Source organism: Bombus huntii, chromosome 15, assembly GCF_024542735.1.
Source record: "Bombus huntii isolate Logan2020A chromosome 15, iyBomHunt1.1, whole genome shotgun sequence".
In the NCBI taxonomy this organism is placed as follows: Eukaryota; Metazoa; Arthropoda; class Insecta; order Hymenoptera; family Apidae; genus Bombus; species Bombus huntii.
The window spans coordinates 9,204,400-9,229,644 of NC_066252.1; the positions used below are offsets into that span (position 1 = coordinate 9,204,400).

Below are 25,245 nucleotides of genomic sequence, written 5' to 3' on the forward strand. Positions count from 1 at the left end.
TAATACTTTTTTATCTTCTACATTATTTTGCATTGCTTATTATTCGTTACATGCTAGATAAGCTTCCTCGGTTTGGTTCATTTTACAGTTGCGCTACACGTTCCAGGTCAGTTTACTCATTCAGAGTGTTAATACAACGTGAAACTAAAATCCGTGCAACGAATCGAGATATCAGTTACAAACGAAATATTCACGTGCTCGGGCACACAAGACACGCCTCAATACTAACCATCGTTTATCGCATGAGAGCTTGTTCGTATCAAGGACGATCTGTCAATTCCCAAAATCCGTAGCCAGTTCGTACGAGAAGTGGTAAGTATGGATATCTGAGAGCTACGATCGCATCTCTGTCTCGCTAAAATACCACCACCACGTGCATATGTTTACGACTGGTATAGGGACTATAAATTGATTCAAAGCGAAAACGATTTTCATAAAAGTGGAAATCGCGGGAGATGAGAAGCGTGGAAGGAACGTCGTTTCTACAACCGGCTCGTTTCTATTCCCTCAATTTCTCTTTAGATCGATTATTATTACGTTCAATTGTTAAAGCGAGGATATCGGCTCTTATACGAGAAGAAGTAAATCCTAAGACGAAAGGGAATTGCTCGAGCGATCGCGTCTTTTTTTCTCAGCATAGTCGACAGGGGAACAATAAGGTGAGTTCATCTTTACCACATATTAAATAACGAACGTATGAATTTTACATCGAGCATACATATACATTGGACATTTTTTAAATTTACGATTCTCTCTGATATATCGTGCCGATCTAACCGCGTAACAAACAACCCCATTATACTTTAATAGAGATTTCCAATACAGTCGACTGGATTTCCACGTTTCGCAATAACAGAAAATTTTATACGATTCTCCGCGGATAAATATGTTTATCGTCTTGTTAAAACGGAATGTTATTATACGACTTCTCCTTCGCACAGTAACCCCGGCGTTTTCTCTGTTATCGTTGCAATCTTCGCTTCGATTATCGTCGTAGAGCATATTTGTCAACAAAAGCGTCATTTTTTTATCCACCTTAAAATCTACCTTTTGATTAATTTATATCCGGCTGAAATTGCCAATTAACATGCTTCTAAGGTGTCTCGTATATCCTTCCATGCACTGCCAGCGCGTCGAGGGCGTACGAAACCTGTAACATTTATATCAGTTTTCTTTTTACATTTTAGTTACTATTTCCGCTGTTAAATATGAATAATCTTATTTTCAAAATTGTAATCTTTCCAACGATAGTTAGATAAGATTTTTCTCCAAATGTGATCATCGATCGAGCGAACCCTTACGCCGCAGTTAATCGATTGACCCTTTGAAAACGCGAAGCTTGTAAGTTCTTACAGCATTCACTAAAAATTGTAAAACATTTATTGCAAACGATGACTGAAATTGGCGGGAACATATTACGATCGTACAGCGTACAATCGCCTCTCCAAGTAGCTACCGGTTTTAAATATCATTGCTTGAATTAACGTCGGCAATTTTTCAGCAGCCTTGGTAGAACCTTTTTTTTGCCTAAAAAAGTAACGAACAAAAGAACGTTCAAAGAACAAGCGGTACGAAGGAATTCTTTGGTCCGCGCCTTTATCCTGGCAAAAATCGAGCGATAGCGCGCAGTCGAAAAGTCAATCGTTACATTATTCAGCGTTTTTACAATGCGATCTATTTAAGAAATAATATCACAAGAAACTGTGATCCTTTCTAAACACGAGTATTAATCATTGGACTGGTATACGGTTCGAGCGGTGCTAAAAATCTTTGTAGACCGAGAGCTTTTGACAGCGTGGGGTACCTACCGATCTACGATCGTAACTCCTGCACTTTCTCCCACCATTTATAAAGTTCGGCTCATATCTCGCACTCGTTCAGTCGTCCTGCCAACACGTGTTTGGAATATTGGCCGAGAATTGGCAGAAACCGCGTATGAAGTGAAGTTCCGCTCCAATATTACCGATTTTGTGCGTCTCGAACGAGGTTCCAGCTGGCCTGGAAAGTTCGGTGTTTTCGAGCAGCCAAAAATCTTCTGGTGGGTCTCAAGTTTCATTTTCTGTCAATTACGCGACCGCAGATCCGTACGGATCGACCGATTATTCATTGTACCGGTGTGAATCAACAGTATTTCGACTTTCGATACCGATGCGACCACTTTTCCTTTGCAAATTATCTCGCTCGAGTATTAAAGTTGCTAATACGATGGATAAAATCGATCGTTTCGGTGGATTTTACGCTACTGCTTTTCAAGATCGATTAAATCTCTCGTCTGCGTATCTTTTAGTGGAAGCTTCGATCAGGTGGAATTTACTTGTTTTCGAAATAGGGGGTAGAGCTTTCCTTCTGGCGTTCGAACGTAATACGCGTCTTTTCATTCAGATTTCTCTCTTATTTTCTAATTTATTATACTCTTAGTAATTTTACTTGCTAACGTTTCAAAGATTCGAGTGAATAGGGAAAACCTAAGAACGTCCCAACAATGTCAAGCGACAGGTTTATTTTACATTTACTTTTTTTTTCCTAGTAAATGATTCCCTCATCCTTGCCGTGTTATTGCATCACACGACCTCGTATAATTACAAGAAGCTGACAACCTATTGAAAGGAACACAGAACGACTGGTAAATTTACAGTCATTTACTTTCTAATGTGAAATCAAACGTGTTGAATCAAAGACCTATTTATTTCAAGTAAACAACCACTAGATAAATGAAACCACTTCACAAATGAAATATTTGTTTAGCTTGGAAACTTCGATCTCGCGTAAGTAATACGTCTGTTCAATGAAACGTTACAAACTCTTTCTTTACTTCCAGCATTTCGCGTACTTGAATAACGTTCCAGACACTCGCCTTTATTTTTATCAGAGTTTAGTAAACGCGTTTGTTAAGCAAGACCGATGAAACGGCGCAAAAGAACCTTCTCCTTCCGAGTGTATACTTGATACTAGAGAAAACGCCTTGGACTTGCCATTTCGGCAGCTACCGTGCCAAGATTCTAGCAATTAAAGGTTAAACAATGCCGAAGCTGAACTATGAGTGCATTCCACTCGACGCCTTAGTCGTATTTGCTCAAATTATTCTTTGAGCAGGTTATTTCCTATCTTCTCTCTTAAAAGTGAAATACAAGAATAACGATATCCCCAAGAGAATTGGATATTAGAAAAATTGTAAAAGTAAGTCTCATGTTATACCGAGTTGTAATTTCTTTCCTAGCTATTCGAATTTCTTCCGCAATTTATTTATATTCGTGTAACGATCAATTTACAAGACGACTCTAGCAAATGACACCGTAAGAGTCAATTGTGATTCGTATAACTCGTAACATTGTAATAAGGTCTCGGAAAGTTTCAAGCTTCTTGAATCCTAAGCGTGTGTTACTGCTCATAAGATATAACATAATGAGCAACGAGTGTAGGGTAATTTATAATACAATAAACGCGATTGTGCGTACGCAATAATTCTACGTCCCGCCCAATTTTTGTTACCATATAATAGGAAATTTGTATGACTCGTGTAACATTCGTAATTCGTTTCCTACACTTGTAATTAGCGTCGCGTCGATTCGTTGCATGTCTACTTTTAATGCATCGTTCGGTTTCATGATCGCAATCGTAGAGGAAACGCGCTCAACTACAAACGTATTTCTTACATGGTAATTAAATGTTTCTATCAAAATTTCAAATTTCAATCAAAACATTAGGGTTGGCTGATTTAATTAAACATCTAGTTTCTGCGTATATATATATATATATATATATATATTTGATTTACATAAAATTGCAAAATCAATATTTCAATTGATAGGATATAATCTAACAATATCAGATGAATAAAGAAGATTACTGTTATCGTGAATTAATTAATTAGTCAAGCAAAGGATTTGTACTCTTCTGAGAATATATATTATTTCAAATGGGCATCCAAAATTGCGTAATAAATTTGTCGTTAAGTAGGAACAAACGTTTACGCCGAAATACGAATACCCGTGAAAATGTAATTCCGTAAAATACTACTTGAAGAATAATATTTCAAACTGTCATACCGAACGTACTTGGAACATTAATTACTTTTCATCGCTTCCCTCTTTTGATATGTATCCACTCCGTTTCATTGGTCTATTATTCATTATAATGTCCATCACGATTGCAATTATACAAATGTATCAACGAACTCTTGCTTATCGTATTTTCATATTTTTCATTTTACCAACAACGCGCAAGATTCGCGGAAAAATAAATAATTTCTAATTCCCAATTTGCAATTACCAGTTACGTGCTTAATCTACTAGTCGCTATCTATCCGACTCGGCTTAAATTTACATTTAGCGTTTGAGTTATTTGAAGCAAGTGGAAAGCACTGATTCGTCCAACGGACTTGCGCCGCATAAATTAGTTTCCTACGCATCTGTTTGTATAATTATCGTAAAAAAGAACAAAAGGTAAAAAACAGGTGAAATAATTAACCACAGGATTGCACTTCATTTTCTGTGGTCGAAGTTATAGCCAAACATATCTCTACTTTCTCTTCCTATTATACCAGCGAATTAGCATTTCTTTGATCTTCGCAGAGCAGTTGTCATTAAGGAAATTCCACGTTCACCGTCTGGACACGCGTCTTGCTCGTTCTGCTCGTTGACTGTTGTTCGAACGATATTGTGACGAAATAGGTATAAAGTTATTGTGAAAATATTTACGCAATAGTACGCGTACGTTTTAATCATTTTTCTATTAGTTTCAGTGTCGTAAGCGTAGTTAATAGGATTTGACAGGAGATTAGTCTTTCTATAGAAGAAACTATTGGTTTTCTAGCGACACAGTACCTCGTGTTGATTTTAGAATTTTATTCCTAGAGCGGCTTTCAAATTAACATAGAACGTGTTCTTTTCTCCGTACGATACGAAGGTCGAGCCTCCGTGAAAGTTGTTTTTGAAAATGCTTTGATAATTCACGTTAGTTCCGGGATGTTACACGTGAACGACCAATGATATTCGTGCTCTATTATACATATGTCTCGTTTTTCGAAGGTGGTCGATCGAGTGTGAAAGTTGTTAGCCTTTAAACGATGAGACTAAATTATGTACGGCGAATTTCGAGAAGCGATTACGCGAACTTTACATAATTTACATTTTCTGTAATAGCTGTTACGACTATTCCGGAGTTCTAAGAATCAGTTAGCAGACGATCGAAAACAAAATCCAATATTATGAATCGTCAGAGCGCCTCCTTCGAAGGTGAAATTAACCATCGATGATTCATACTAATGCCGAGATTCGATTCGAGTAGAAATTTTGCAAGAGTCGAATGAGTAATAGTCGAATATAAAAACGCGACAGCCACATAGCTGCGAGAATTGTGACTTTTGGAAATTACGATGGTATTTCTATTTCAAAAATCCTGACTTTGTTCATGGACGTTTCAACGACCGTTAAATAACGCGTCAGAACTTAGAAAGAACAGTCGGCTATTACGTTCAATTTCAGCTCTCTGTTTCAAAATTATTCGATACTGACGCAAAGACGCAAAGTGACAAACAGCAGGACTGCTGACACCAAGCAATTAAATCGCAACTTACATCCATTTCCAGCTTAAGTAAGAGCTTCGAGCTGAGGACGTGTAACCACCTGAAAAGAACAGGTACGATCGGTGACAACGGTTGCCATCGATAGTTTGTCAACTTGTAATTACATCCTTTCGTAATTAAGTGTCACACGGACGGGAAATCGTGAAATTTCCAGCAGAAAGGAAAAAAAAAAACTGGGACACAAATCGCGCCACGTATCGCGTATCAGTGATGGATACCTCGTTTCTCATCGAAGAACCCCATTCTGATTTCCGACCGCAGAAAATTCACCAGGTGGATCCTCGATCTGCCATCAGACATTATTTGCCGTTTATCGCGGTTTTGAAACCAGACTCGTTTATGTTATCGGCAAAACTCGTTCGTAACAATGGAAACTGATCGATACGTAAAAATACGAGCGCTCTTCAATTTTACCGTCATTGGTTGTTGGTCGTATAGGCGTGGCGCAAATGATATCTGGATTTTCATTTGGTCGCTACCTTCTCGTTGGTCTTTGTTGATGGACATCGCGAGATTAAATCTGAGTGGGAAATGGCCAGCTCCTAGCTTGCTTTTTCTTCTGAATTTCTAATTAAACGATAAACGAAAACAAGCGTACTTATACCTCGTAATAATCGCGTAGTCGATGTGGATCAATTAACAATAAGACGACCTGTAATTAGTCGTTTCATCGTTACACGAGCTGTTGAATGCTTTTGTTCGGGCAAACAGGTCGATGTTGCGGTGAGCTGGCTGGTAGGTGAATGTAATTGCTCATAACGACAAGTATATAATTAGTTGCATGGTTTCGGGCAGACAAGCCACGAGATCGGATCTTTTAATTATCTTCTCGGTTAAATGGATAACCAGCAGTGGATTGTCCGAAGATTTTTACACCTGCAAGTGTAAAGTTTCGATTCGTCGAACATCTGTTAGAAAGCGTAGGTTGTCGAAGACGAGATTTTGTATTTTGCCCTGTACGAAGAGAATCGACAACTTTTTGCGATACTTTCAAGCTATTAAAGCTCCGATATATAATAATAATAATAATAATACGAAGCGTTATCATTGAGCGATAAGAAAGGAATTTAGCTTTACTATTGCGTAATCAACTAATAATCGTAAAGTCGCTGGCAGCTAGAAATGATCAAATTGTTAATTCTTTCGCGAGAGTAGTCTCTCTTATCGCAACAGATAGAGAACAGAGACTTTCGTTTGATCGATGAATGCAAAATTAAGGTTATGCAATTAATCTTCATCGCGTAAATTTGCGTGACGCGTTTATCAGAAGCAATAGTTGTAACTCTTGATAATGCAAGAGTTAAGTATAATTGTTGGTGGCAGGAAAATTGCTTGTAAATCTTCGTGGAAAAGAATACTTTTCATTTCACTTAGGAACTCGTACTACTCTATGCGCGTCGAGCGAGTAGTTCGTTCGAGATTACTCTATTATCAGATAAACGTACTATTTTGCAATGCGGAAGAAGCTTCGAAGGAAAAATCGCTCTTACTTTTAATTTACTCCAACTTTTCGTACTTTATCTTTCAAATTGTATTTACCTTCTATCTAATGAAAACGTTTATATTCTTCGTGGAAGAGTTAGATCACGAGTCGAGGACACCGATTCGCGTCCTTCATCCTTAAACAATTTATTATAATTTATTCCAATTATAATAATTACAATAATTTATTTCAATAACAGAGATATTAATATTACAAGGTTGCCAATTCATACAAAGTTTCTAACACACATGGAACTCCTCAATTTTGCAATCCCTTTTAGGTAGACGATTAAGAAACCACATCGCCTCGATGCAAATTTTTAACATCACAGGCCTATTTCGCGCAACATCCTTTCCAACAAGTCATCGTTTCTGTTTCTACCGAAACCATTGGCAAATTATTAAATCTTGGAATTTTTAAATGACAGCATTACGTTGCGCACGATACGTTCGCAACGGCTGAAGAATTTGCGTCTCATCGCGATGCTTTGCACAATTTCAAAAGACTCCTTTCAGCTTTTATCCCACTTTTCGTATCAAAGATTCTACGGTATGCCGTCGACTTTCCACAATACGTGTATACCTCGGAAAATGGTTCTCTTGCTTTAACAGTCCACTTCCTTTTGCTTCTGAATAAGTCAAAAGTACTCGAGGATTTCGTGACTTCCTCTGAGGATATCGATAAAGCGATTGCACAATGCCAGTGGACGGAAACAGTGAATCAGCGATCGGCTTTCTTATTCTGCCTTCCTGTTTCGTATCGTTGCGACGTTAATTAATCAGAAAGTTAGAACGATTCGGAAAAATTCACGAAACGTGAAAAATACTACATTTACATGTTCCACGGCCGGACGTTGCCGAATCACGAATACGACATTGATTGAAACACGATGATAATAGGCGTGAAACTCGTAACCTTCACGGCAATGGAAATCGCTTTACGTAATCACGCAATTACGCCGAATGCAACTTCATAACTGTTGAGCTGTTAATTAGCGTGAAAACGCGTGGCAAATTTCCTCGCGGAAAAGCGAGCGAAGAAAGTGGAATTTGCCGGCGCGCGTGGCAGCGTCGTGCTTCTACAGTTAAGTCGAAGATTTATCTTTCGCGACGCTGATTTAAAACGTAACTAATTTACAATATGCTTGATATATTTATGAATTAGCAGAAAATGTTTTTCTTTTTTGCCGTAATTCTGTTAGTCGATGAAACGTACCAAGTATTTGCACACAGGTTGGACATGGTTTGTGCTTATGTCTTAGACGCAGTTGCTGCACAAAGTAAACGTACGTTGACTCCGACGAAGTCACGTAATTTATCAACGATCGCGTTACAAAGTTGGAGCGTTGCGCGCAAACATAATTTAACGAGTCAAATTCACGCGATTTATCCGATAATAAATGCAACGAACGATTCATCGTTTTTCCACGTAAGAGCATCGCGTTTCTTTTCTTTGGCAATGCTTCACAATCCTCGGGGACGTTTCACGCTTCGATTTCGTTCCGACTTCTGACTCGGCAAATGTTTTCCTACATAATTTTCATAATGACGTTACCGCCGTCGTTCGTTTTAGTAGTGCAACTTCGCGGTGCCTTCCGAAGTCTGGACAAACAAATTGAGGCGGCATTTCTCATCGTAGAAACAGTAAGTCGGATTACGAATCAACTGCAGTAATTTAGCGTGTCCAGTTGCGTGATACAAATTACCTAGTTGCAATTACCTTGTCAGTTCACCTCTGGTTTCATCAATCAGACGGCAAATCGATTAGAAAAAACAATTAGAAAAAAAAAGAAACCCGTAACGATCGAGTTCCATAAATGGAGAACAGGTTTCGCTTCGGCATGGCATTGCCAAAACAGTGAGTCAACAAAAAGAACCAGGGAATTCCTATAGCGGAGATCGCTTCAGTTGTTACCTCTTCCGTCTTTTCTTTTACATTATACAAATTGTAGAAAATTATAAAAAAATCCTTTAAATCCTAATGATTTGTACTCCACTCTGCGATCATTATTGACGTAATACAGCTTCGCATTTCCTGTAAAATGTACAGTAACGCGATCAATTACACATAATCAAATGAAATTTTTCTCCTCATTTGTAGTCGCTCTATGATGACCATCCTCGCTAGTTTCGGTATCCAAATCGATGGGAATGATATTAGATTACATGCTTTTAAATTTGCAGCTTCAAACCAATCGAATACATTCGTACAATCGAAAGATATACGAACGTTCCGATAGAAATTCACGAAAAAATTGGTGACATGCAACCGGAAGGCGTTCGCGGCACGTTGCGCACAAGTTGCCGAGTTTCTCGTGCACCGTCACTGCAAAATTGGTCAGCTACGCAACTTTGTTTCGATAGAAAAGTGCTCAATATGAAAGTGAGAATAGAGAATCGGTCGGTATTTTCGTCGCGTGCTAAGTATTAGGTTGTCCGAAAAGTTTCTTTCGCTTCATCAGCTGATAATGGATAAACGACAATTTCTGTTTTATATTATTTTATCGAAGTAGGTATGATCCATTTCTTTCTATTTCTATTCTTACGTTCGTGCATAATTCAATAAACTAATATAAAAGAAAAAACATTGTGCGTCTATTATTTCCTTATAAAAGGAAAGAAACTTCTTCGACAACCTAATATAATACACAGAGAGAAAAATAGAGAGAGAAAGAGATCTCTTCTTGAATGTAGGAAGCCTAACAGAGAATGATTATACCTAAACGTATATCCGATATATACGATCTTGTTCTTGCTGTTACATTCAGTATCATAAGCTGTATATCGTTCGTTTTCCAAATACGCGTTATCGTGATTCATTGGTGTGCAATATAATTGATTGTAATAAAACACGTAAATATGCGTGTGATATTTGAGTAGCAAATCGTGTTTGTCCAAACTGTGGCGATTGAGAAAAATTTTCACTCGTCCGTTGAAGAAACAAATATGATTTTTCTGCGTTATAAAGTTACGCGATATTAAGAATGATATTTATAAGAATGTCAATACATAAGAATTAACGAACGAAATATTTTTCAAATTACAAAGGAATTCTAAAATTCTATTCCGTAGATTTGGATGATAAAAGAGCTCTAATTGGATATAGCGATATATTATATCTTTTTCAGAAACGTAAACAATGTAAGCGCGTGTATCCGTAATTAGGATACATATTCAGTTGGTTAGTAGGTTGAAATCTCGTAATTATTTCCGTCACGTAAACTGAGATATATTACAATATTAATGAAACCAGTTTTCCAACCTCATATAGATACGTGACATAAAATACGACTACGTTAAAAATCTCTCAAGTTATTTCGCGTGGTACTTACAGATTGGATAAAAGCTTGGAAGAAAATTTTAATTATTGACAAATTTCACAATTCGTCGTTTATTTTATTTCGCAGCAATTTAAGTCGGTCTCTACGTACATTAACATGCACATTCGGATTATTCTTCCTACGTACTTGAACGGCAATCCTACAACAATCCAGCAGCAATTTCTAAATGTTCGATTTTCAAAAAAAAAAAAAAAAAAAAAAAAAAAATGGGAAGCTACTACGGTTTCATAGAATGGCAGGAGAATATGCAAGATCATGCAAAGTGTAATTGGCTTGCTTATTTACATGCAAGGGATGGTATCGTGCATGATTTGAACGTACGTCTGGAACGCATATATTCGCGACAAGATGCACCTAAACGCGTCTCAGGCACTACACGCGTTACCTTCGAAAATGTCTCTTTCTTTTTATTAATAAAAGAAGTATGTATAAGACGAGATAAGCGCATTGAAATAGCATGCATTCAGTAGCGAATCGGATCTGAAATAACTGAGAGGAACACGACGTAAACTTTTAAAAACCACATTTCACGAGACAGGTGAAAATAATGTTGAACAAGAGTAACGTCTGTATCTTTTAATATTTATGAAAAGCGTTTACCGTTTTGAATAAAACGATTCAAATGCTATAAATATTCCTTATAGGTCTATTAAATTTTCGTACATTTTAATCGTGTAATATTAATGATTTCTCCATTCAAGAAATTCAACTTTTATATATGTATATATATATATATATATATATATATATATATATATATATATATATATATATGATGCATGTCGAAATATCGACGTTGTCATAATTTATTATTCAATTCTTTGAAAAGAGTAGATTTTATTATTCCGTTTCAGTCGTTTCGTTCATGCTGTAGCTGGTAAAACTGGAAAAATATTTGTTAAACAAACGTAGAAAGATAAAGTAAAGAAATACATTTATGTGTATATCTAAGTATACGTATAAGCATCTTGCTATCCTGAAAGTAGAACGTTCCGCTTATATTCAGACAGCGTTTTTCCACCGCAACCGTACCGAATCCTGTTGAAAACTATCAACTAAGCTTGTCTTAAACCAGTTGCCTCGAAAATAACCAAGGTTCGTAGAGGAAATTCGATATCTCGTTTATCGTTTGATCATATCGATGTTCGATAAAAGTTTAGATTACTTAGATATTATTTTATTTACTACATAGTTGAGAATTAAGAGATACTTTGAACGAGTATATTAATTGATGGAAATTTTTCATATTTTTCAGCTTCCACTTACTTAATTTCTTAATACGATCTCGACCTATATTTCAGAAACATGAAGGGACGAAGAGAATGGCGGACTGTAACAACTTTCCTCGTTCTGTTAGTAACAAAAGAAGCAAGCGTAGTGAATGGCAAGAATATCACGTCCGGAGATGAGAAATTCTCAGAAAATACAGGTAAGGCTCTTCGATACAGTTCTCGCGACATTATCTCAACTATTTAAAATCACCAGCTTGCGATCGTAATAACTCAAACGATAGTCACTTTTTAGACGCACAATGAGCGCAATTTAGCATCGTAAACCTATATTTGCGCTGCAATCCTTTCACGAGTTACTACAAATTGACACGACGTTTTATCGACACTTTCAAATATTTAAAAACCACGTGCTATTTATTACAACCAGGTGTTGTACATTAAACGATAGGAATTCTAAACTGACAAAAGAAACTAAACACTTGAGTGCACGTGCTTCGCAATGCCAAGCATTTTCTTTTATGCATTAATTTCTTATATTTCCCGGAACAAAGATAGAGAAAGAATTACTAGCAAGTAGCAAATAATCAGGCATTGAGATTAAAAAAAAAAAAATATAGGAAATCTTGTTAAATCAAATTAACTTGTTTGCAAAAAATTCTTTAAAATAATAATATCAAGCAGAAGCTGAAATATTATCGACAAAGGCAATAAGAGAGTAGAAAATGAAGAAAACATCGAATATATTATATGCTACATAACATTGCAAACATTAATAACGGCATTCGTATGTAGATGCTAATACAAATTCCTGCTGCGTCGAATGGTTATTCGATAACTAATCGATACTTGGTCCGTGATACTTTCGAGTAAAATACCGATAATCAAGAGCACGCGTACAGCGCAAAGAAAAAACCTGGATCGATATCGGAATTAACCCAAATTTATCGTAACGTATACTTATACTTAAATTGACCGCAATTCATAATACGTATATGGTCAGGCAAATTATATGGCGTGTCTGCCTAATGAAGCGACATTCTACTTCTTGGAATATTAGATACATGCTAAACATTTATGCGCTTTTCGCAATGCTCAGCGTGTTTTTACGTCTGTACGAGGTTTCAGCTTTTCCTAATAATCAATTAAAGCGACATCGTGAATCGGGCCAAGGGACAGGAACACGGGAAGAAAGAGGGGAAAAACGACACGCTTGTACGCGTTCCTTTAAAACGTTAGGCGTTTTCTTCGTACATTGCGTCTGCTTTCTCGAACGGCAATCAAAGCGTTGATAAATCAAGGCAAAGGATAAGATCATGCAGCGAAAGGAACTAGGGCAACGTGTTCATTGTGCAACAAGTGGAAGTTAAAAACAAGAAACCGCTGGCCGGATAGAAAACGATTGTCTCCTTAAGTATCGTAATATGCCGGAATATCGGTAATTTTTTTCGGGAAACCTTTTCTGTGGTCACAAGCGAAAGTATCGTTCCTATAATATTTACGTCGCGATATCCTTAACGCGTAACTCGATATTACCAGCGGAGGAGCAGATTCACGCGACCCGCTGCTGACAAATCAAAACGCTACTTACAAAACCGTTGCCGGGACACGGGACAGCGGTGCAGCATCCACAACGGTGTAAATAACAGGGCGCGAGCAATTTGGCCAGCGTCCAAAGCGATACTTGCTGCGCTGATTGAAATTCAAATTCGGCCAAGAGTTTAGCAAGTGCCCTATAGTCAACGTACGCAGTTGACTAGGTTCGTTCATTTGCCGAGTTGGCTGCGCCAGCATCGATAAGATCTGTCTCGTTGGTATAACATTTATCGTTGCGGCTAAAAGCGGTGAAAGGCATCGGGCCGTAGCAACGAGCGTGTTTCACGATCTATTACGTCGACATTGAATCCCTACGATTTTCCATGTAGCGCAAGTTGCCAGCTCGATGTTATGCGCGAGATAAACGCGTAAGAAATCCGTCAGTCATCGAACAAGTACTTGCATACATCGGCGTAAGTAGAAATAGGTAGAAATAGGTAGAAATAGGTAGAAATCGAACGCTGATCCATGTGTGGCATCTTCATTGTGAGAAAACGGGATTACCTACACCTGATACGTGTGGATATACGAAGAACACGATAAAGCTGGTATTAATAAATCCCTTTATCCTGATTAGAATGATCACTGTTACGCACTGGTTACCGAGGTTCCGGGTAAACGAGCTGGGAAACAAGTTAGCGGATCGAAAGGCACGATTTAATTACAACACGCTCTCAGATCAACACAGAGATGGCCAATGCACAGGATATTAATTGATCAATAGGGATATATCAACCAGAGTATTAATTAGGCATTATAGCGTTGAATGGACTAGAAACACTGGCGAATATAGAACGCGCATGATACGTATTGGCTAATGTAAAATTCGTGTTCTCGATCTAGATATGGCTGAAACTGCCAAGTAAAATTATCGCGGAACCATCGTTCGATTCTGTGCGTTTATCTCGATCGTATCGGAAAATATCTTGATTTCTTTATTGAAAATTGTATTTCCGGCGGGTCACTGGCAATCGGCAACTCACACGGTACGCGAACGCGGGTGTTTAGCGCGTTATAATATTTCCATTTTCTCCTTTCTTATTTTGGAAGGAATTCTTGAAGCAAGTGCACGTAACGGCGGTACGCAGATAATTTTCGTGTCTCGCTGTATCGTGTAAAATCAACTAACGCTACAGTCGAGGTTTACGTAACGTACTAATTAATGTTAAATCCAAATGGATCGCGTTAACTAATTTAAAGTAGTCATGAAAAATAAAATCCAGGGATCTACAGAGTCACGTAACCTACGTATTAGCCAATTCAATTTCTAATCGGTATCTCATCTTTCTTTCAGGAAACAAGGAGAAACTGTCGGATTTGGAAGGATCGGAAACAACCTACACCTTTAGTTACACGAACGGTTTTGAAAATGCGTATGATTCATTTCCTTATTCTTCCCATATATATTCCTCTAGTTTCCCACAGAGTAGGTACGTATCAAACAGATCGTTAACGACTATAGTATGCGTATAAATGGAACTAAGTTCGTGTTTTGTTGGCGTAAGAGTGACTTTATCCGTACGATTTAAGCGTATCGTTCGACATTGGGCGAAACACGACGTTTGATATTCATCGAGAGATCAGGTGCGGAGATGCTTTCCCGCGCGTTTGTGAAAAAGCGAGATATCGAACGTACGATGGCTCTTGCAACAATCTAAGGAATCCCACGTGGGGTATGGCAAACACGAGATACGGCCGGCTATTGCCACCAAATTACGGAGATGGTAAGAACGAATGAGATTTAACTCGCAACGATTCCACTTCTTCGTTCCAGCTATTTGTCTTCGTTAAATTCTTCGCGTCGCGATTTCGTGCGCTCTATAAAAACGAAAAAGATATATGACACGTAACATCGGATAAAATCGTTGAACGAACCGTTAGATTAAATTTAAACGCGCCTTTCGCCCGTTTATATTTATGCGTTATTCAATCGTTTGTATCGCTGTTTCCCTGATTTATAGAGAAAAAAATGTACTTCCGTAATCGATATAAAATTCAGCGAACGTCACTTTCACTGTCTACAGCTCGATTTAATTCGTTCTGACGCACGCCGTCAGTCAACGTTTTACTTAATAACTACGAACAATTATTCGCGACGATCCGCTTATTACGCTACCATAACGAACGCTTTTTTCTCCACTGTTCGTCGATTTCCCCTGTTAAACGTGGTAAGGCGTGTTCCAAATAAAAAGATCCCTGACGACTGTGAGAAGGTTTCGACGAAATTGAAACACCTTCTTCTGTCACATTTTTTAACCAATTACGTTACGTAAGTTGTCTTTTGCTAAATATCTCTTCTCGTACGTTCCTTTCCTTTGTGTTTACGCTTTTAAGATACTTTCTCACGCACACAAAAATATGACAGAATTACGTAAGTATATAGTTGACGAGGTACAAATGAAAATACAATTCGGAGAATCGTACAACTTCCTGATGATTAAATCGTCGAAATATCGTGCTACTTGATTTCCATCGACGTAATGCTTCGCAGAACTTGGGAGTCGAGGCAAATTCTCGGCAATTTTTTTCGAAACTGACGTCGATCGGTACGATTCCTTCCAGCGGTCACGCTTCACTTCGCTTTGTAACGAAACGAGCAAAAGACTCAACGAAATTATTCCACGCCGACGTGGATCGTGATACAAAATCTGCGATTTCCTCGGATCAACGATATCCTTCCGTGAATAGATTTTTATCGCGTATGAAGATAAAAAAAAAAAAAGGAAATAGGAAATTACGATCCGAATTCCTTCAGCCATTTCTACTTGGTCCGCATAGTCATAGTAATCTTTGATACCAGACACCTACAGAATGTGGAGTAATATCGTTATTTCGATATTAATTTGAATCAATTACGTCAGGATTACCTTCTAGCAAGATTTATGAAGAAACAAACCCGTATTATACTTGGCAACCTCGATTATTTTACAAATAACGCGTTCGGACAGGTAAACAAATTCACTAGCGATTGCTCGGATATGGAAGGTGAGATTTCAGATAAGTGCACCTTTTTATATGTAGAAACGAGCATGACGCAAAAAGTAAAAAGTCCAACTATGTAACGTGCTTATACTGTTTTCTAATATTTTCTTGCAAAATTATAGCATATAGTTCTATGGTATAGCATTGGCATGAATGTAAATAAACCGAGATAAAATCGAAAACAACTTATTTATTATTTAGTTTTTGCTTCGATTTCGAGATTGTTGCACGTTATCGACGGAATTAACAAACTTCTATAATAAATTGGATTATTAGGCGTTGATTATTTTTATCCTTAAAAAAAAAAAAACCTGACATTGTTTCATGAAAAAAAATGTTGTTATTGCTTCCATTGATTGATTGTACCATTGATCAGGGCAAGTGAAAACAGGCTCTAATTTTGTATAATTTTTTTTTTATTTGGATGTATTTCACAATCAATTCTCATTGAGAATTGTAAACAAATAATTTTGTATAGTGTAATAACAACAACGTTGACACTTTGCTTCTAGTAATTATCTTCATTACAGAATTCAGCTGTAAACCTGTCATTATCGTCGAATACGACGAATTAGTAGCGTGTCGAACATAAATCACGTGATATAGTTTGCTTCTATCAAAAATGGAAATATCGCATTGCATTATGGAATTTCTTTCTTTTTTATACGCATAATTCGATACATGGACAATGAAATTTCCTGTTGTTCCTACGGTTGACGTTCAACGACGTCTCCCATGACAAATAGCGACTTTCACACAAGCTTGTTTCGATTTCAACGATATAAACGCAGCAAATGTGATTGGCACGCTTAAGTAGGAACTAGTTCTCCTTCTCGTTTATAAACTTTACAACGTATATCGATACGCACGAACGTATGAAACTTTCATACACTTTTATCGCTACCCTTTCATTTTCGACAGTCGAATAAATGCTTACTGCCTTATCTATCCGCGCGATGAAATATTTTAACTAAACATCCAAGTGAAATTTATGTAACAGGAAATTAGATTCGTATCGTATCTAATTTATAGCCCTATCACATTTTTGTTACGTGAAAACTACCACGTGCCGCCGACTCTTTCCATCAAAATCAAGTTGTTATTTCCGTTATGGACAGATCGCTAGGATTCGATACTCCTGTATCATAGCAATTCCTCATTCTATCGTAATTATTAATCGTTTAGTAGCTGTTGGTCAAAGGAGAGAATTTAACGATCAGCGTGCTATTTCGTAAAATTTAAGCTTCGCAGGGACGACGTTTCTTACACGCTAATCCGATAAAATTGCTTAAGAATATCATATAGGATAACGATATTAACCTTTACGACGACAGTTTTAACATTCTCGGCTGGTGGATGGGGAAATAACTGTACAAGGAAATATCAAATCGTGATGTGTTGGAAATACCAATGCAAGAATGACGAATGGACCGCATCCCGCTTCATTACACAATCGTTGGTGAACACTGTGATTTCGCGACAAACAAGTTTTGCAATTGTTCGACTTTCCAAAACGGAATTAGAATGTGTGCGATCTGTGTTATCCACGCCGAAGCAACTAATTAAGTCACAGTGTTTTACGATCGTTCGTGTCTAAATGAAAAAGTATTCGCGACACCTGCTAGTTACGACACGCTCGTAAATACACGTTCGTGAGTCCTTAGGTTTATCTAACTTTATTATAGTTATTAAACTTTTATATTCTTCAAACTTATATTTATTATTATTATTATTATTATTTGTTATTGCTTAGTCCGTGCCTTTCGGCTTTGGACGAACTTTCGGTTTCACATCTCTTATGCCTATTTCGCTTCTTATACAGGGTGGTTGGTAACTGGTGGTACAAACGGAAAGGGGGTGATTCTACGCGAAAAAAGAAGTCGAAAATATAGAATAAAAAATTTCTTTTTTTTAATTTTTCCATCGAGACAACGATCTACGGTGAGATCCGTTATACGGAAAATTTTTATTCTATATTTTCGACTTCTTTTTTCGCGTAGAATCACCCCCTTTCCGCTTGTACCACCAGTTACCAACCACCCTGTATATCTACCTCTCCTCTTATCCACTCTATTATATTCCACTCCCTGTGCTTCCTTCTCGTCGTTCCTCCCCGTCTTGCGTTGCCCTTCTTTTCTCTATTATTGTTTTTCAAACTTATATTTATTTGTAAGATTACATACGTGGTACGAGGTTTGAAAAACGTTAGTTAAAAGAGGATATCGAGTATCGCGAAAGAAATAACGACTAGAGGCAAGAAAGTCTACATAGAAATACATTGACAGAAATTGGACGCAAAATATCGACGATGTTTGTCAATTAAAAATTACGTGAAAGTTAATGCGACGAAGCTTGCGTTCGATTTTGCCAACGATACGAATCGAATGAAATCCCAAAAGCAAGGAATTCGTATTACACGCATACATATATCACCTTCGTGCGCTTTCTGTTACTATACCATAGTCGCTATTAAACGTTTAATTTATGCAGGAATACGATCGCCCACGAAATCAGTAACTGGAGCAGAATTACCACTTTCTCGATTGGTTAGCTATACGTTATTTCCCAAAGTCGATATCGATGATCACGTATGGACGCTGGTAGCGATGCAATGGGGACAAATTATTACTCACGACATGGCTATGATCGACGGAACTACTCAATCAAGTAAATTTCAACTTTCTATCATCTCTTTTCGTCATAAGTCCACTTTTCATTTCTATGTTTGCTTTTACCTTGCTGAAACTTCAGTCATTGAAATAAAATTCTAGTTAGCGCGCGATTAATCCAGCCCGTGTGATTGAAACGAACATTTAAATGTTAATTATCAAGCAAAGGTATCGATTAATCGGCGATAGATCACGGCTTATTAAATCGTTCTTAAAACTGGTTTCAAGTTAAACGTTACATTTCGATAGAGTGCTTTCCGACATTTAAAAGCGTACGTAGGCGCCTAATCTAAAACATTGCGACTAAATTGCGTTCTGATATTAACGCACGGTTAAATCGCAAAAAGAAAAAGGACGGGAATAAGCCGAGAAGTATCGTATAGGAAAAATATTAAAAATTTTTTATCACCACAGGTTTTTCATAGTAGCTTTTTTACGTATAGGAAATATTAATAGAATATTTCAAAATTATGTCGACCTTATCGATATCCAATTGCCTTACTTTTAACGAACTTTTATGCAACAGAACCACACACCACGCAATGCTGTACCGAGGATGGCCAATTGGTAGACCCGTTGTTGCTTCACGGTCAATGCTATCCCATAATTATACCTTACGACGATCCCACCTACAGCAAGGCCAATATAAGATGTCTCAACTTCGTTCGTAGTACAACCGACCTTGACCGCAGTTGTGCATCTCGATACAAACCAGCAGAACAGGTTTGCTATTTCTTACACTTGATAGGTCTGGTGGTTCATTGCTTCATTTATTACCTCATCCGCGGAAATCGAGAGTAATCCTCGGGAATACAAAACGACGTGTTCGATTCGTGAAAATATTGAGAAACATAATCAGTTCGCATAAACATAAATACGAAAGCGTTAGTTGTCTACTCGAACGGACGTATCAATCATTCTATCGATTACCGATACACCGTGCCACACTATCATTCACGGTCTACAAATTATTTTGATTCTACTGTCGATGATTCAAGCGTAATACGATATGTATCTGATTAAGGATACAGGAATTGAAGAAACGAAAAATGAAAGAAGAGGGAAACTAATTTTTGGATTAAAATCAAGTTAGTCCTAAAAAAAAAAAAAAAAAATAAATAAATTCCTCTAAACTCACGAACCTCGAAATTGCAATTTTTTTAATTTATCCGACCACAGCGGCTGTAACGTTTGGTTAAAGAAACTTTAAACTTCTTTTCTCAGAAAACTCGTTTTAATTCTTTTCTTTAAGCGCGCGTTCTACTCGGTCCCCCGTGGAATTTCAGAATGTCGTAAAATAAATCTTTCAGTTAACCGTCGTAACGCATTTCTTGGACCTCTCTCTGGTTTATGGATCCAGTGATCAGCTGGCGACTAGTCTGCGAGCCGGTGTCGGCGGCCGCATGAACGTCGAGATACGACGCAACAGAGAATGGCCACCTATGGCAACCAACAAGAGCCAGCTTTGTGAAACTACCGATCCTAACGAAATTTGCTATCAGGCTGGTAAGCATTGACGAAATCACGCTGCGGCAATACGATCGCAATGAATATTTGCGATCGAATGTCCATGACTAATAGACAAGAAATCGGTACGCAATCGGTTATCACAAAACGAAGAAATTATTTTCATTAAAAAATCACTGACAGCTTTCAATTAAAACGCTTAATGGTCATATTATACCGATGTCTGTACAACAAATAACAAATGATTATAATAATTATTTTCTCGTAGCGATTAAGACGTAAAATGGTCGATAGCGTTAATTGTGTAATATAAGAATAAAATTCATTAACATTTTGTTATCACGTTCAATGACACGTTGTACTCGGGTAATTTCATATTCAACCTGAACGCTCACGTGTCGCTCGTCTTATCATTTGCTTATGCACTAAAACTGTTAACTACTCGAACAGGTTGTCTCACTGACCATTAAACATAATCTTTAATACGTCAAGTACCGTTAAGCATTGACTAATGGCCAAGTTTTGAGCGACAGCGTTACACGAGGCAACGTTCTGATTAAAAGATACCTTTCGGAGATAAAGAAATTTATAGCCACTAATTATTAAGTGGGCATTGGTTAATGAAAGAAAAAATATTACATACATAGCTCGATGGTAAACTTGTTATCTTGAAAATCTAGTATATCGCATTTAATAATTAAAGTGCAGATGTAATTAATTATCTTGGGATTACCAGCGTTTATGAGTTCATAATTCATAACTATCAATATGATGTTAGTGAAAGTGGTTCTTGTTACTTGAGTAAAATATTTTCCTAGACAGCTGTACGGTGTAATTGGCACCGTTGATTATTTATTACATTCTTTAAATCCATTTTTTTTTGCAATTAAATATACCCTTTCTTTATCACGTTTGACATTTTTATTAGACGAACATAAGCATTTATAGTTATTTAAAATTCTTCCTTTAGGTGATAACTGTATTGCACTACACTGACATGCTGTTCTTTCTAAAACAAAGATTTCCTTGTTAAATTGGTTTCATAAGTGGTAACTGCAGTATGTATTTCTTATATAAGTCGTTTTCGAAAATGCTATTGTTTGATATTAACTAAATAACTCTATAATTAGAAGATTTGAAATTTTTATTTATCCTCTTTGCCCTGTTATTGTATTATTTCCTTTGGGTCGTGACTCAACGCGTACTAAAACATTCCGCTTGTAGTTAATAACATGCCAGACGTGTTTCATGTATCTTCGTTATTCGTTATTAACGAACGATTCGATTTTTATTTCAGGAGACACGCGAGTTAATCAGAATCCCCAGCTGACTATTTTGCAAATAATACTGCTTAGGGAGCATAATCGCGTCGCTGATGCTTTAGCTCGTTTAAATCCACATTGGACGGATGAGACGATATTCCAAGAGGCGCGGCGTATTGTAATTGCAGAACATCAACACATTTCCTATTACGAATGGTTGCCAATATTTTTAGGTAACGTTACATGTTCGTTACATTAATAAATATCTGTTTATTCGATAATTAATATTACGTAAATATCGCGTATCTAGGCATTCAGGCCACGTATGGTAATAAGATTTTATACAATACCAAGGGCTATGTAAACGACTATGATAAAAATGTAAATCCAAGTGTTCTGAACGAACATTCGAACGCAGCTTTTAGATATTTCCATTCCCTTATCGCCGGCTACCTCAAGTAAGTTCAGTAGTATTATCACAGTTAGTATAACGATATTCCAATCGGATTGGAACAAAATAAATTCATTGGAAAGCGAACAAGATTAAGAAGAAAATTTTGTTTTTCTCGTTTCGCGAATCTCAGCTTGGTGAACGAACAGCGATTTTCAAACGATGCCTTGAGGCTGAGCGATCACTTCAACAGACCAGGAATTATCGAGGAATGCGACAATATGGACGATTTGACAAGAGGCATGTCTTATCAGCCAGAAAAAGCCAGCGATCAATTCTTTGACGCGGAGGTACATGAAACGTTTAAACGAATCTCGATCAAGATAAGTCAAACCTTTCAACTTCCACATATTTCAGATCACGGAATTCTTATTCAGAAACGACAGACCACTGGGATCTGACCTTCGCGCAACAGATATTCAGAGGGATCGCGATCACGGCCTCGCGTCATACAACAGCTACCGCGAATACTGCGGTCTACCCAGAGCGAAATACTTTACTGACTTCACAGATTATATTTCTCCCTCGGTAGGTACATATTTTCCAAAGAGAAGATCCAAAATTGCCAATAAGTTTGGCTCGAAACTTCCGAAATACGATGAAACGCAAATATTAGATGGAAATGTAGGAAATATTCGTTGTTTTCAGATGAAATAAACGTGTGTTCGCTTCTCATCGGAATAAGTATATTTTAACGAGACTACCGGAATTACGAAACAATCGTGCAACATCATTTGTTCAGTCTTACAGAGAACAGCTATAACTAAAATCAAGATCCAAGATAATTTATTTGTTACACAGTTCATAGTAGGATTTCACGCTATTTTTCTTTGCATTTCTATCGCGTAATAGGGCAGAAGTTCACGATGAATTACACGTATTATATAACGAAGCCGTGATAAATTCTAATAAAGAGTCACGATGATACAATTATCATTGTGAATTGATATTGGAATGATATTATCATGTAACAAATATATACGATAATTTCTCTATTCATAGAACGTGGCAAAGTTGTCTGAATTGTATCCCAGTCCTGATGACGTCGAACTGACTGTCGGAGGATCATTGGAAGAACATGTGCCGGGTACACTTTCCGGTCCTACGTTCTTGTGTATCCTTACCAGACAATTCTATAAAACACGAGTGGGTGATCGTTATTGGTACGAAAGAGGTGACCACCAATCAGCGTTCACTATAGGTAAATGTTTCATGTTCTCGTCAACTTCACTATTTCGCAGATAATAGATAAAGATTCTCAATTTTGAAAAAAAGATTTTTCAAAGATTTACAAGTGTGCGACTTGTATGCTTTTTCAGAGCAATTGAACGAGATTCGAAAGGCCAGTATATCAAGATTATTCTGCGATAACGGCGATCACATCACAAGCATGCAACTAAGAGGCTTCCAGCAAGTATCTGCATCGTAAGTTTTCTATTTCTATATCACGATACGCCTCGTAACTGCCCCATCCAATAAGTCTTTTCATTAATTTCAGTAATCCTATCACGATTTGCGACAACATTCCGTCGGTAGATCTTTCGCTGTGGAAGGATTACGCCCCGGAACTGGCAAATCAAAAATACACCATACCCCCATTTTAAAAAATAGGAATGATTAACAGTTTCCACGGAATAATTTTCGTATTACCAAATATCAATCCGTTGAACACTATTTAAACGATACACATACGCCTGAAGTATTATCGATAGTTAATGTAAATTTGTAAAAGTTTATGTAATCATACAAGTTGTGCCTTACGTCCTATTAATAAAATGCATTACTTTTTTTAATTTAGTTCGAGCTTCGATATTTTCAAAAAATCGGAAAATTAAAGAAATCAACGGTTCATAAGGGAAAAGATATATTTTAAATGTATAGCGTGGAACACGGTGCCTACAATTTTTTATTACATTATTTAGCGTTGATAATGCGTTTACTCGTAGATACAGAACGTTACTGTCTGCTATACCAAACTGAACACTTACATATTTTTTTAAGTGAAAAAAATTCGTGCTTTTCCTATATGTAACTTTTCAGCTAAATTTAATCCGATATAACAGATGATAAAATTGCAATGGGGGGAAAAATATGCGTGATCTTACGTGTTTGAAATCGCAGGCAGATCGACATTTTCCAATAATGTTTGCAAGTAATGAATTGACATGTCGTGTAATATCGGTGGTTCCCATTCGTAATCGCTGAAACAATTTACGATATGATACAAATATCGGTATCGGCGATAGATAAGAGATTAAACTTAAGATGAAGATAGCTTCCAAAAAAAAAAAAAAAAAAACTTGACATAGTTCGTTATTTCAAATATTTTTTCAGTTCAGAAAAAAGGTACTAATTGTTTGTTGATTCCGTGAAAAATTTGTATACATAAAATTTTGTAACATATAATGTTACGTTTTTCATAATTGTCTTATTATTAGTGTATTTATAATAAAACGAATGTGGATATAATATGTACATCGTAAATTATGTATATCGAGTAGATTTTTATTATAATGTCATAGACTGTTAGAAAAGAAACAATTTAGAAAATTGAATGATGCTTATATTTGACTCGTAAAATCATCGTAATGAAAGAAGAGAAACATTTTGTCGTGATTTATTGAAGTTACAATGCTTTAATTTGCCACATGATATTACTGTATGCTTTATCAAGTCACCGTTTATTTGCAATATATTCTGGCGTAAAATGGAATTTACGACTTATCCCAACACGTTCAATAAACTTTCTTATCTTACACATGTTTACGACCGTCTGAGCAACGTTTCCTATTAAGGAGCGAATATCGAATTAATCTCGAAACGATCGCATTCAAAGGGTTCACAATCAAAAAGTTTTGGAACAAAATTCTTATCGAGATATACGTCATATCGAATGTGCAAGATTTCATGCAAAATTAAATACAGATAGTATTTAAAATCGTCGAAATTCATTAGCAAATTCCTATTATCTTTCTACTTCCTATTATTAATTATTACTAATTACATGCGCATACATATATATTGTTTCGATTATTCATCACATATAATGAGGACGTTAAATATAGATCGGCATCGTCGCTTACAAATTATTTCACAGATAACGAAATTAATTAAAAATTATATCACAAATCGGTAAAATCTTCCGTCATAGAAGAAGCTTCGTGAAATTGAAACTTTAATCA

At 36.8% G+C, this 25,245-nt stretch overlaps 1 protein-coding gene across 4 annotated transcripts; it reads left to right on the forward strand.

Annotated features, from left to right (window-relative positions):
- The first annotated feature begins 41 nt into the window (after positions 1-41).
- On the forward strand, positions 42-24,732 carry LOC126873914 (peroxidase). 4 transcript variants are annotated; one of them, XM_050635281.1, is made up of 15 exons: positions 89-312; positions 553-659; positions 11,709-11,836; positions 14,527-14,662; positions 14,763-14,956; positions 18,705-18,881; positions 19,410-19,606; positions 20,194-20,389; positions 21,648-21,845; positions 21,923-22,070; positions 22,197-22,353; positions 22,421-22,591; positions 23,066-23,264; positions 23,383-23,488; positions 23,562-24,732. In XM_050635281.1, exons 3-15 carry the CDS (start codon positions 11,713-11,715, stop codon positions 23,665-23,667), a joined length of 2,109 nt encoding a protein of 702 aa, XP_050491238.1. In that variant the 5' UTR covers positions 89-312; positions 553-659; positions 11,709-11,712; the 3' UTR covers positions 23,668-24,732. The 4 variants fall into 4 exon arrangements, with proteins under 4 accessions (XP_050491237.1, XP_050491238.1, XP_050491240.1 ...); XM_050635280.1 differs by lacking the exon at positions 553-659 and having other exon boundaries at positions 42-312; XM_050635283.1 differs by lacking the exons at positions 89-312; positions 553-659 and adding an exon at positions 1,872-2,038.
- The last annotated feature ends 513 nt before the right edge of the window (positions 24,733-25,245 follow it).

What these genes read in the sequence shown, in the direction of transcription:
- LOC126873914 (XM_050635280.1), top strand. Translation starts at nt 11,713, where the DNA reads ATGAAGGGACGAAGAGAATGGCGGACTGTAACAACTTTCCTCGTTCTG. An exon ending in ATGGTTGCCAATATTTTTAG is followed by an intron (nt 21,846 to 21,922) that starts GTAACGTTACAT and finishes TCGCGTATCTAG; the next exon opens with GCATTCAGGCCACGTATGGT. An exon ending in ATCAATTCTTTGACGCGGAG is followed by an intron (nt 22,354 to 22,420) that starts GTACATGAAACG and finishes CACATATTTCAG; the next exon opens with ATCACGGAATTCTTATTCAG.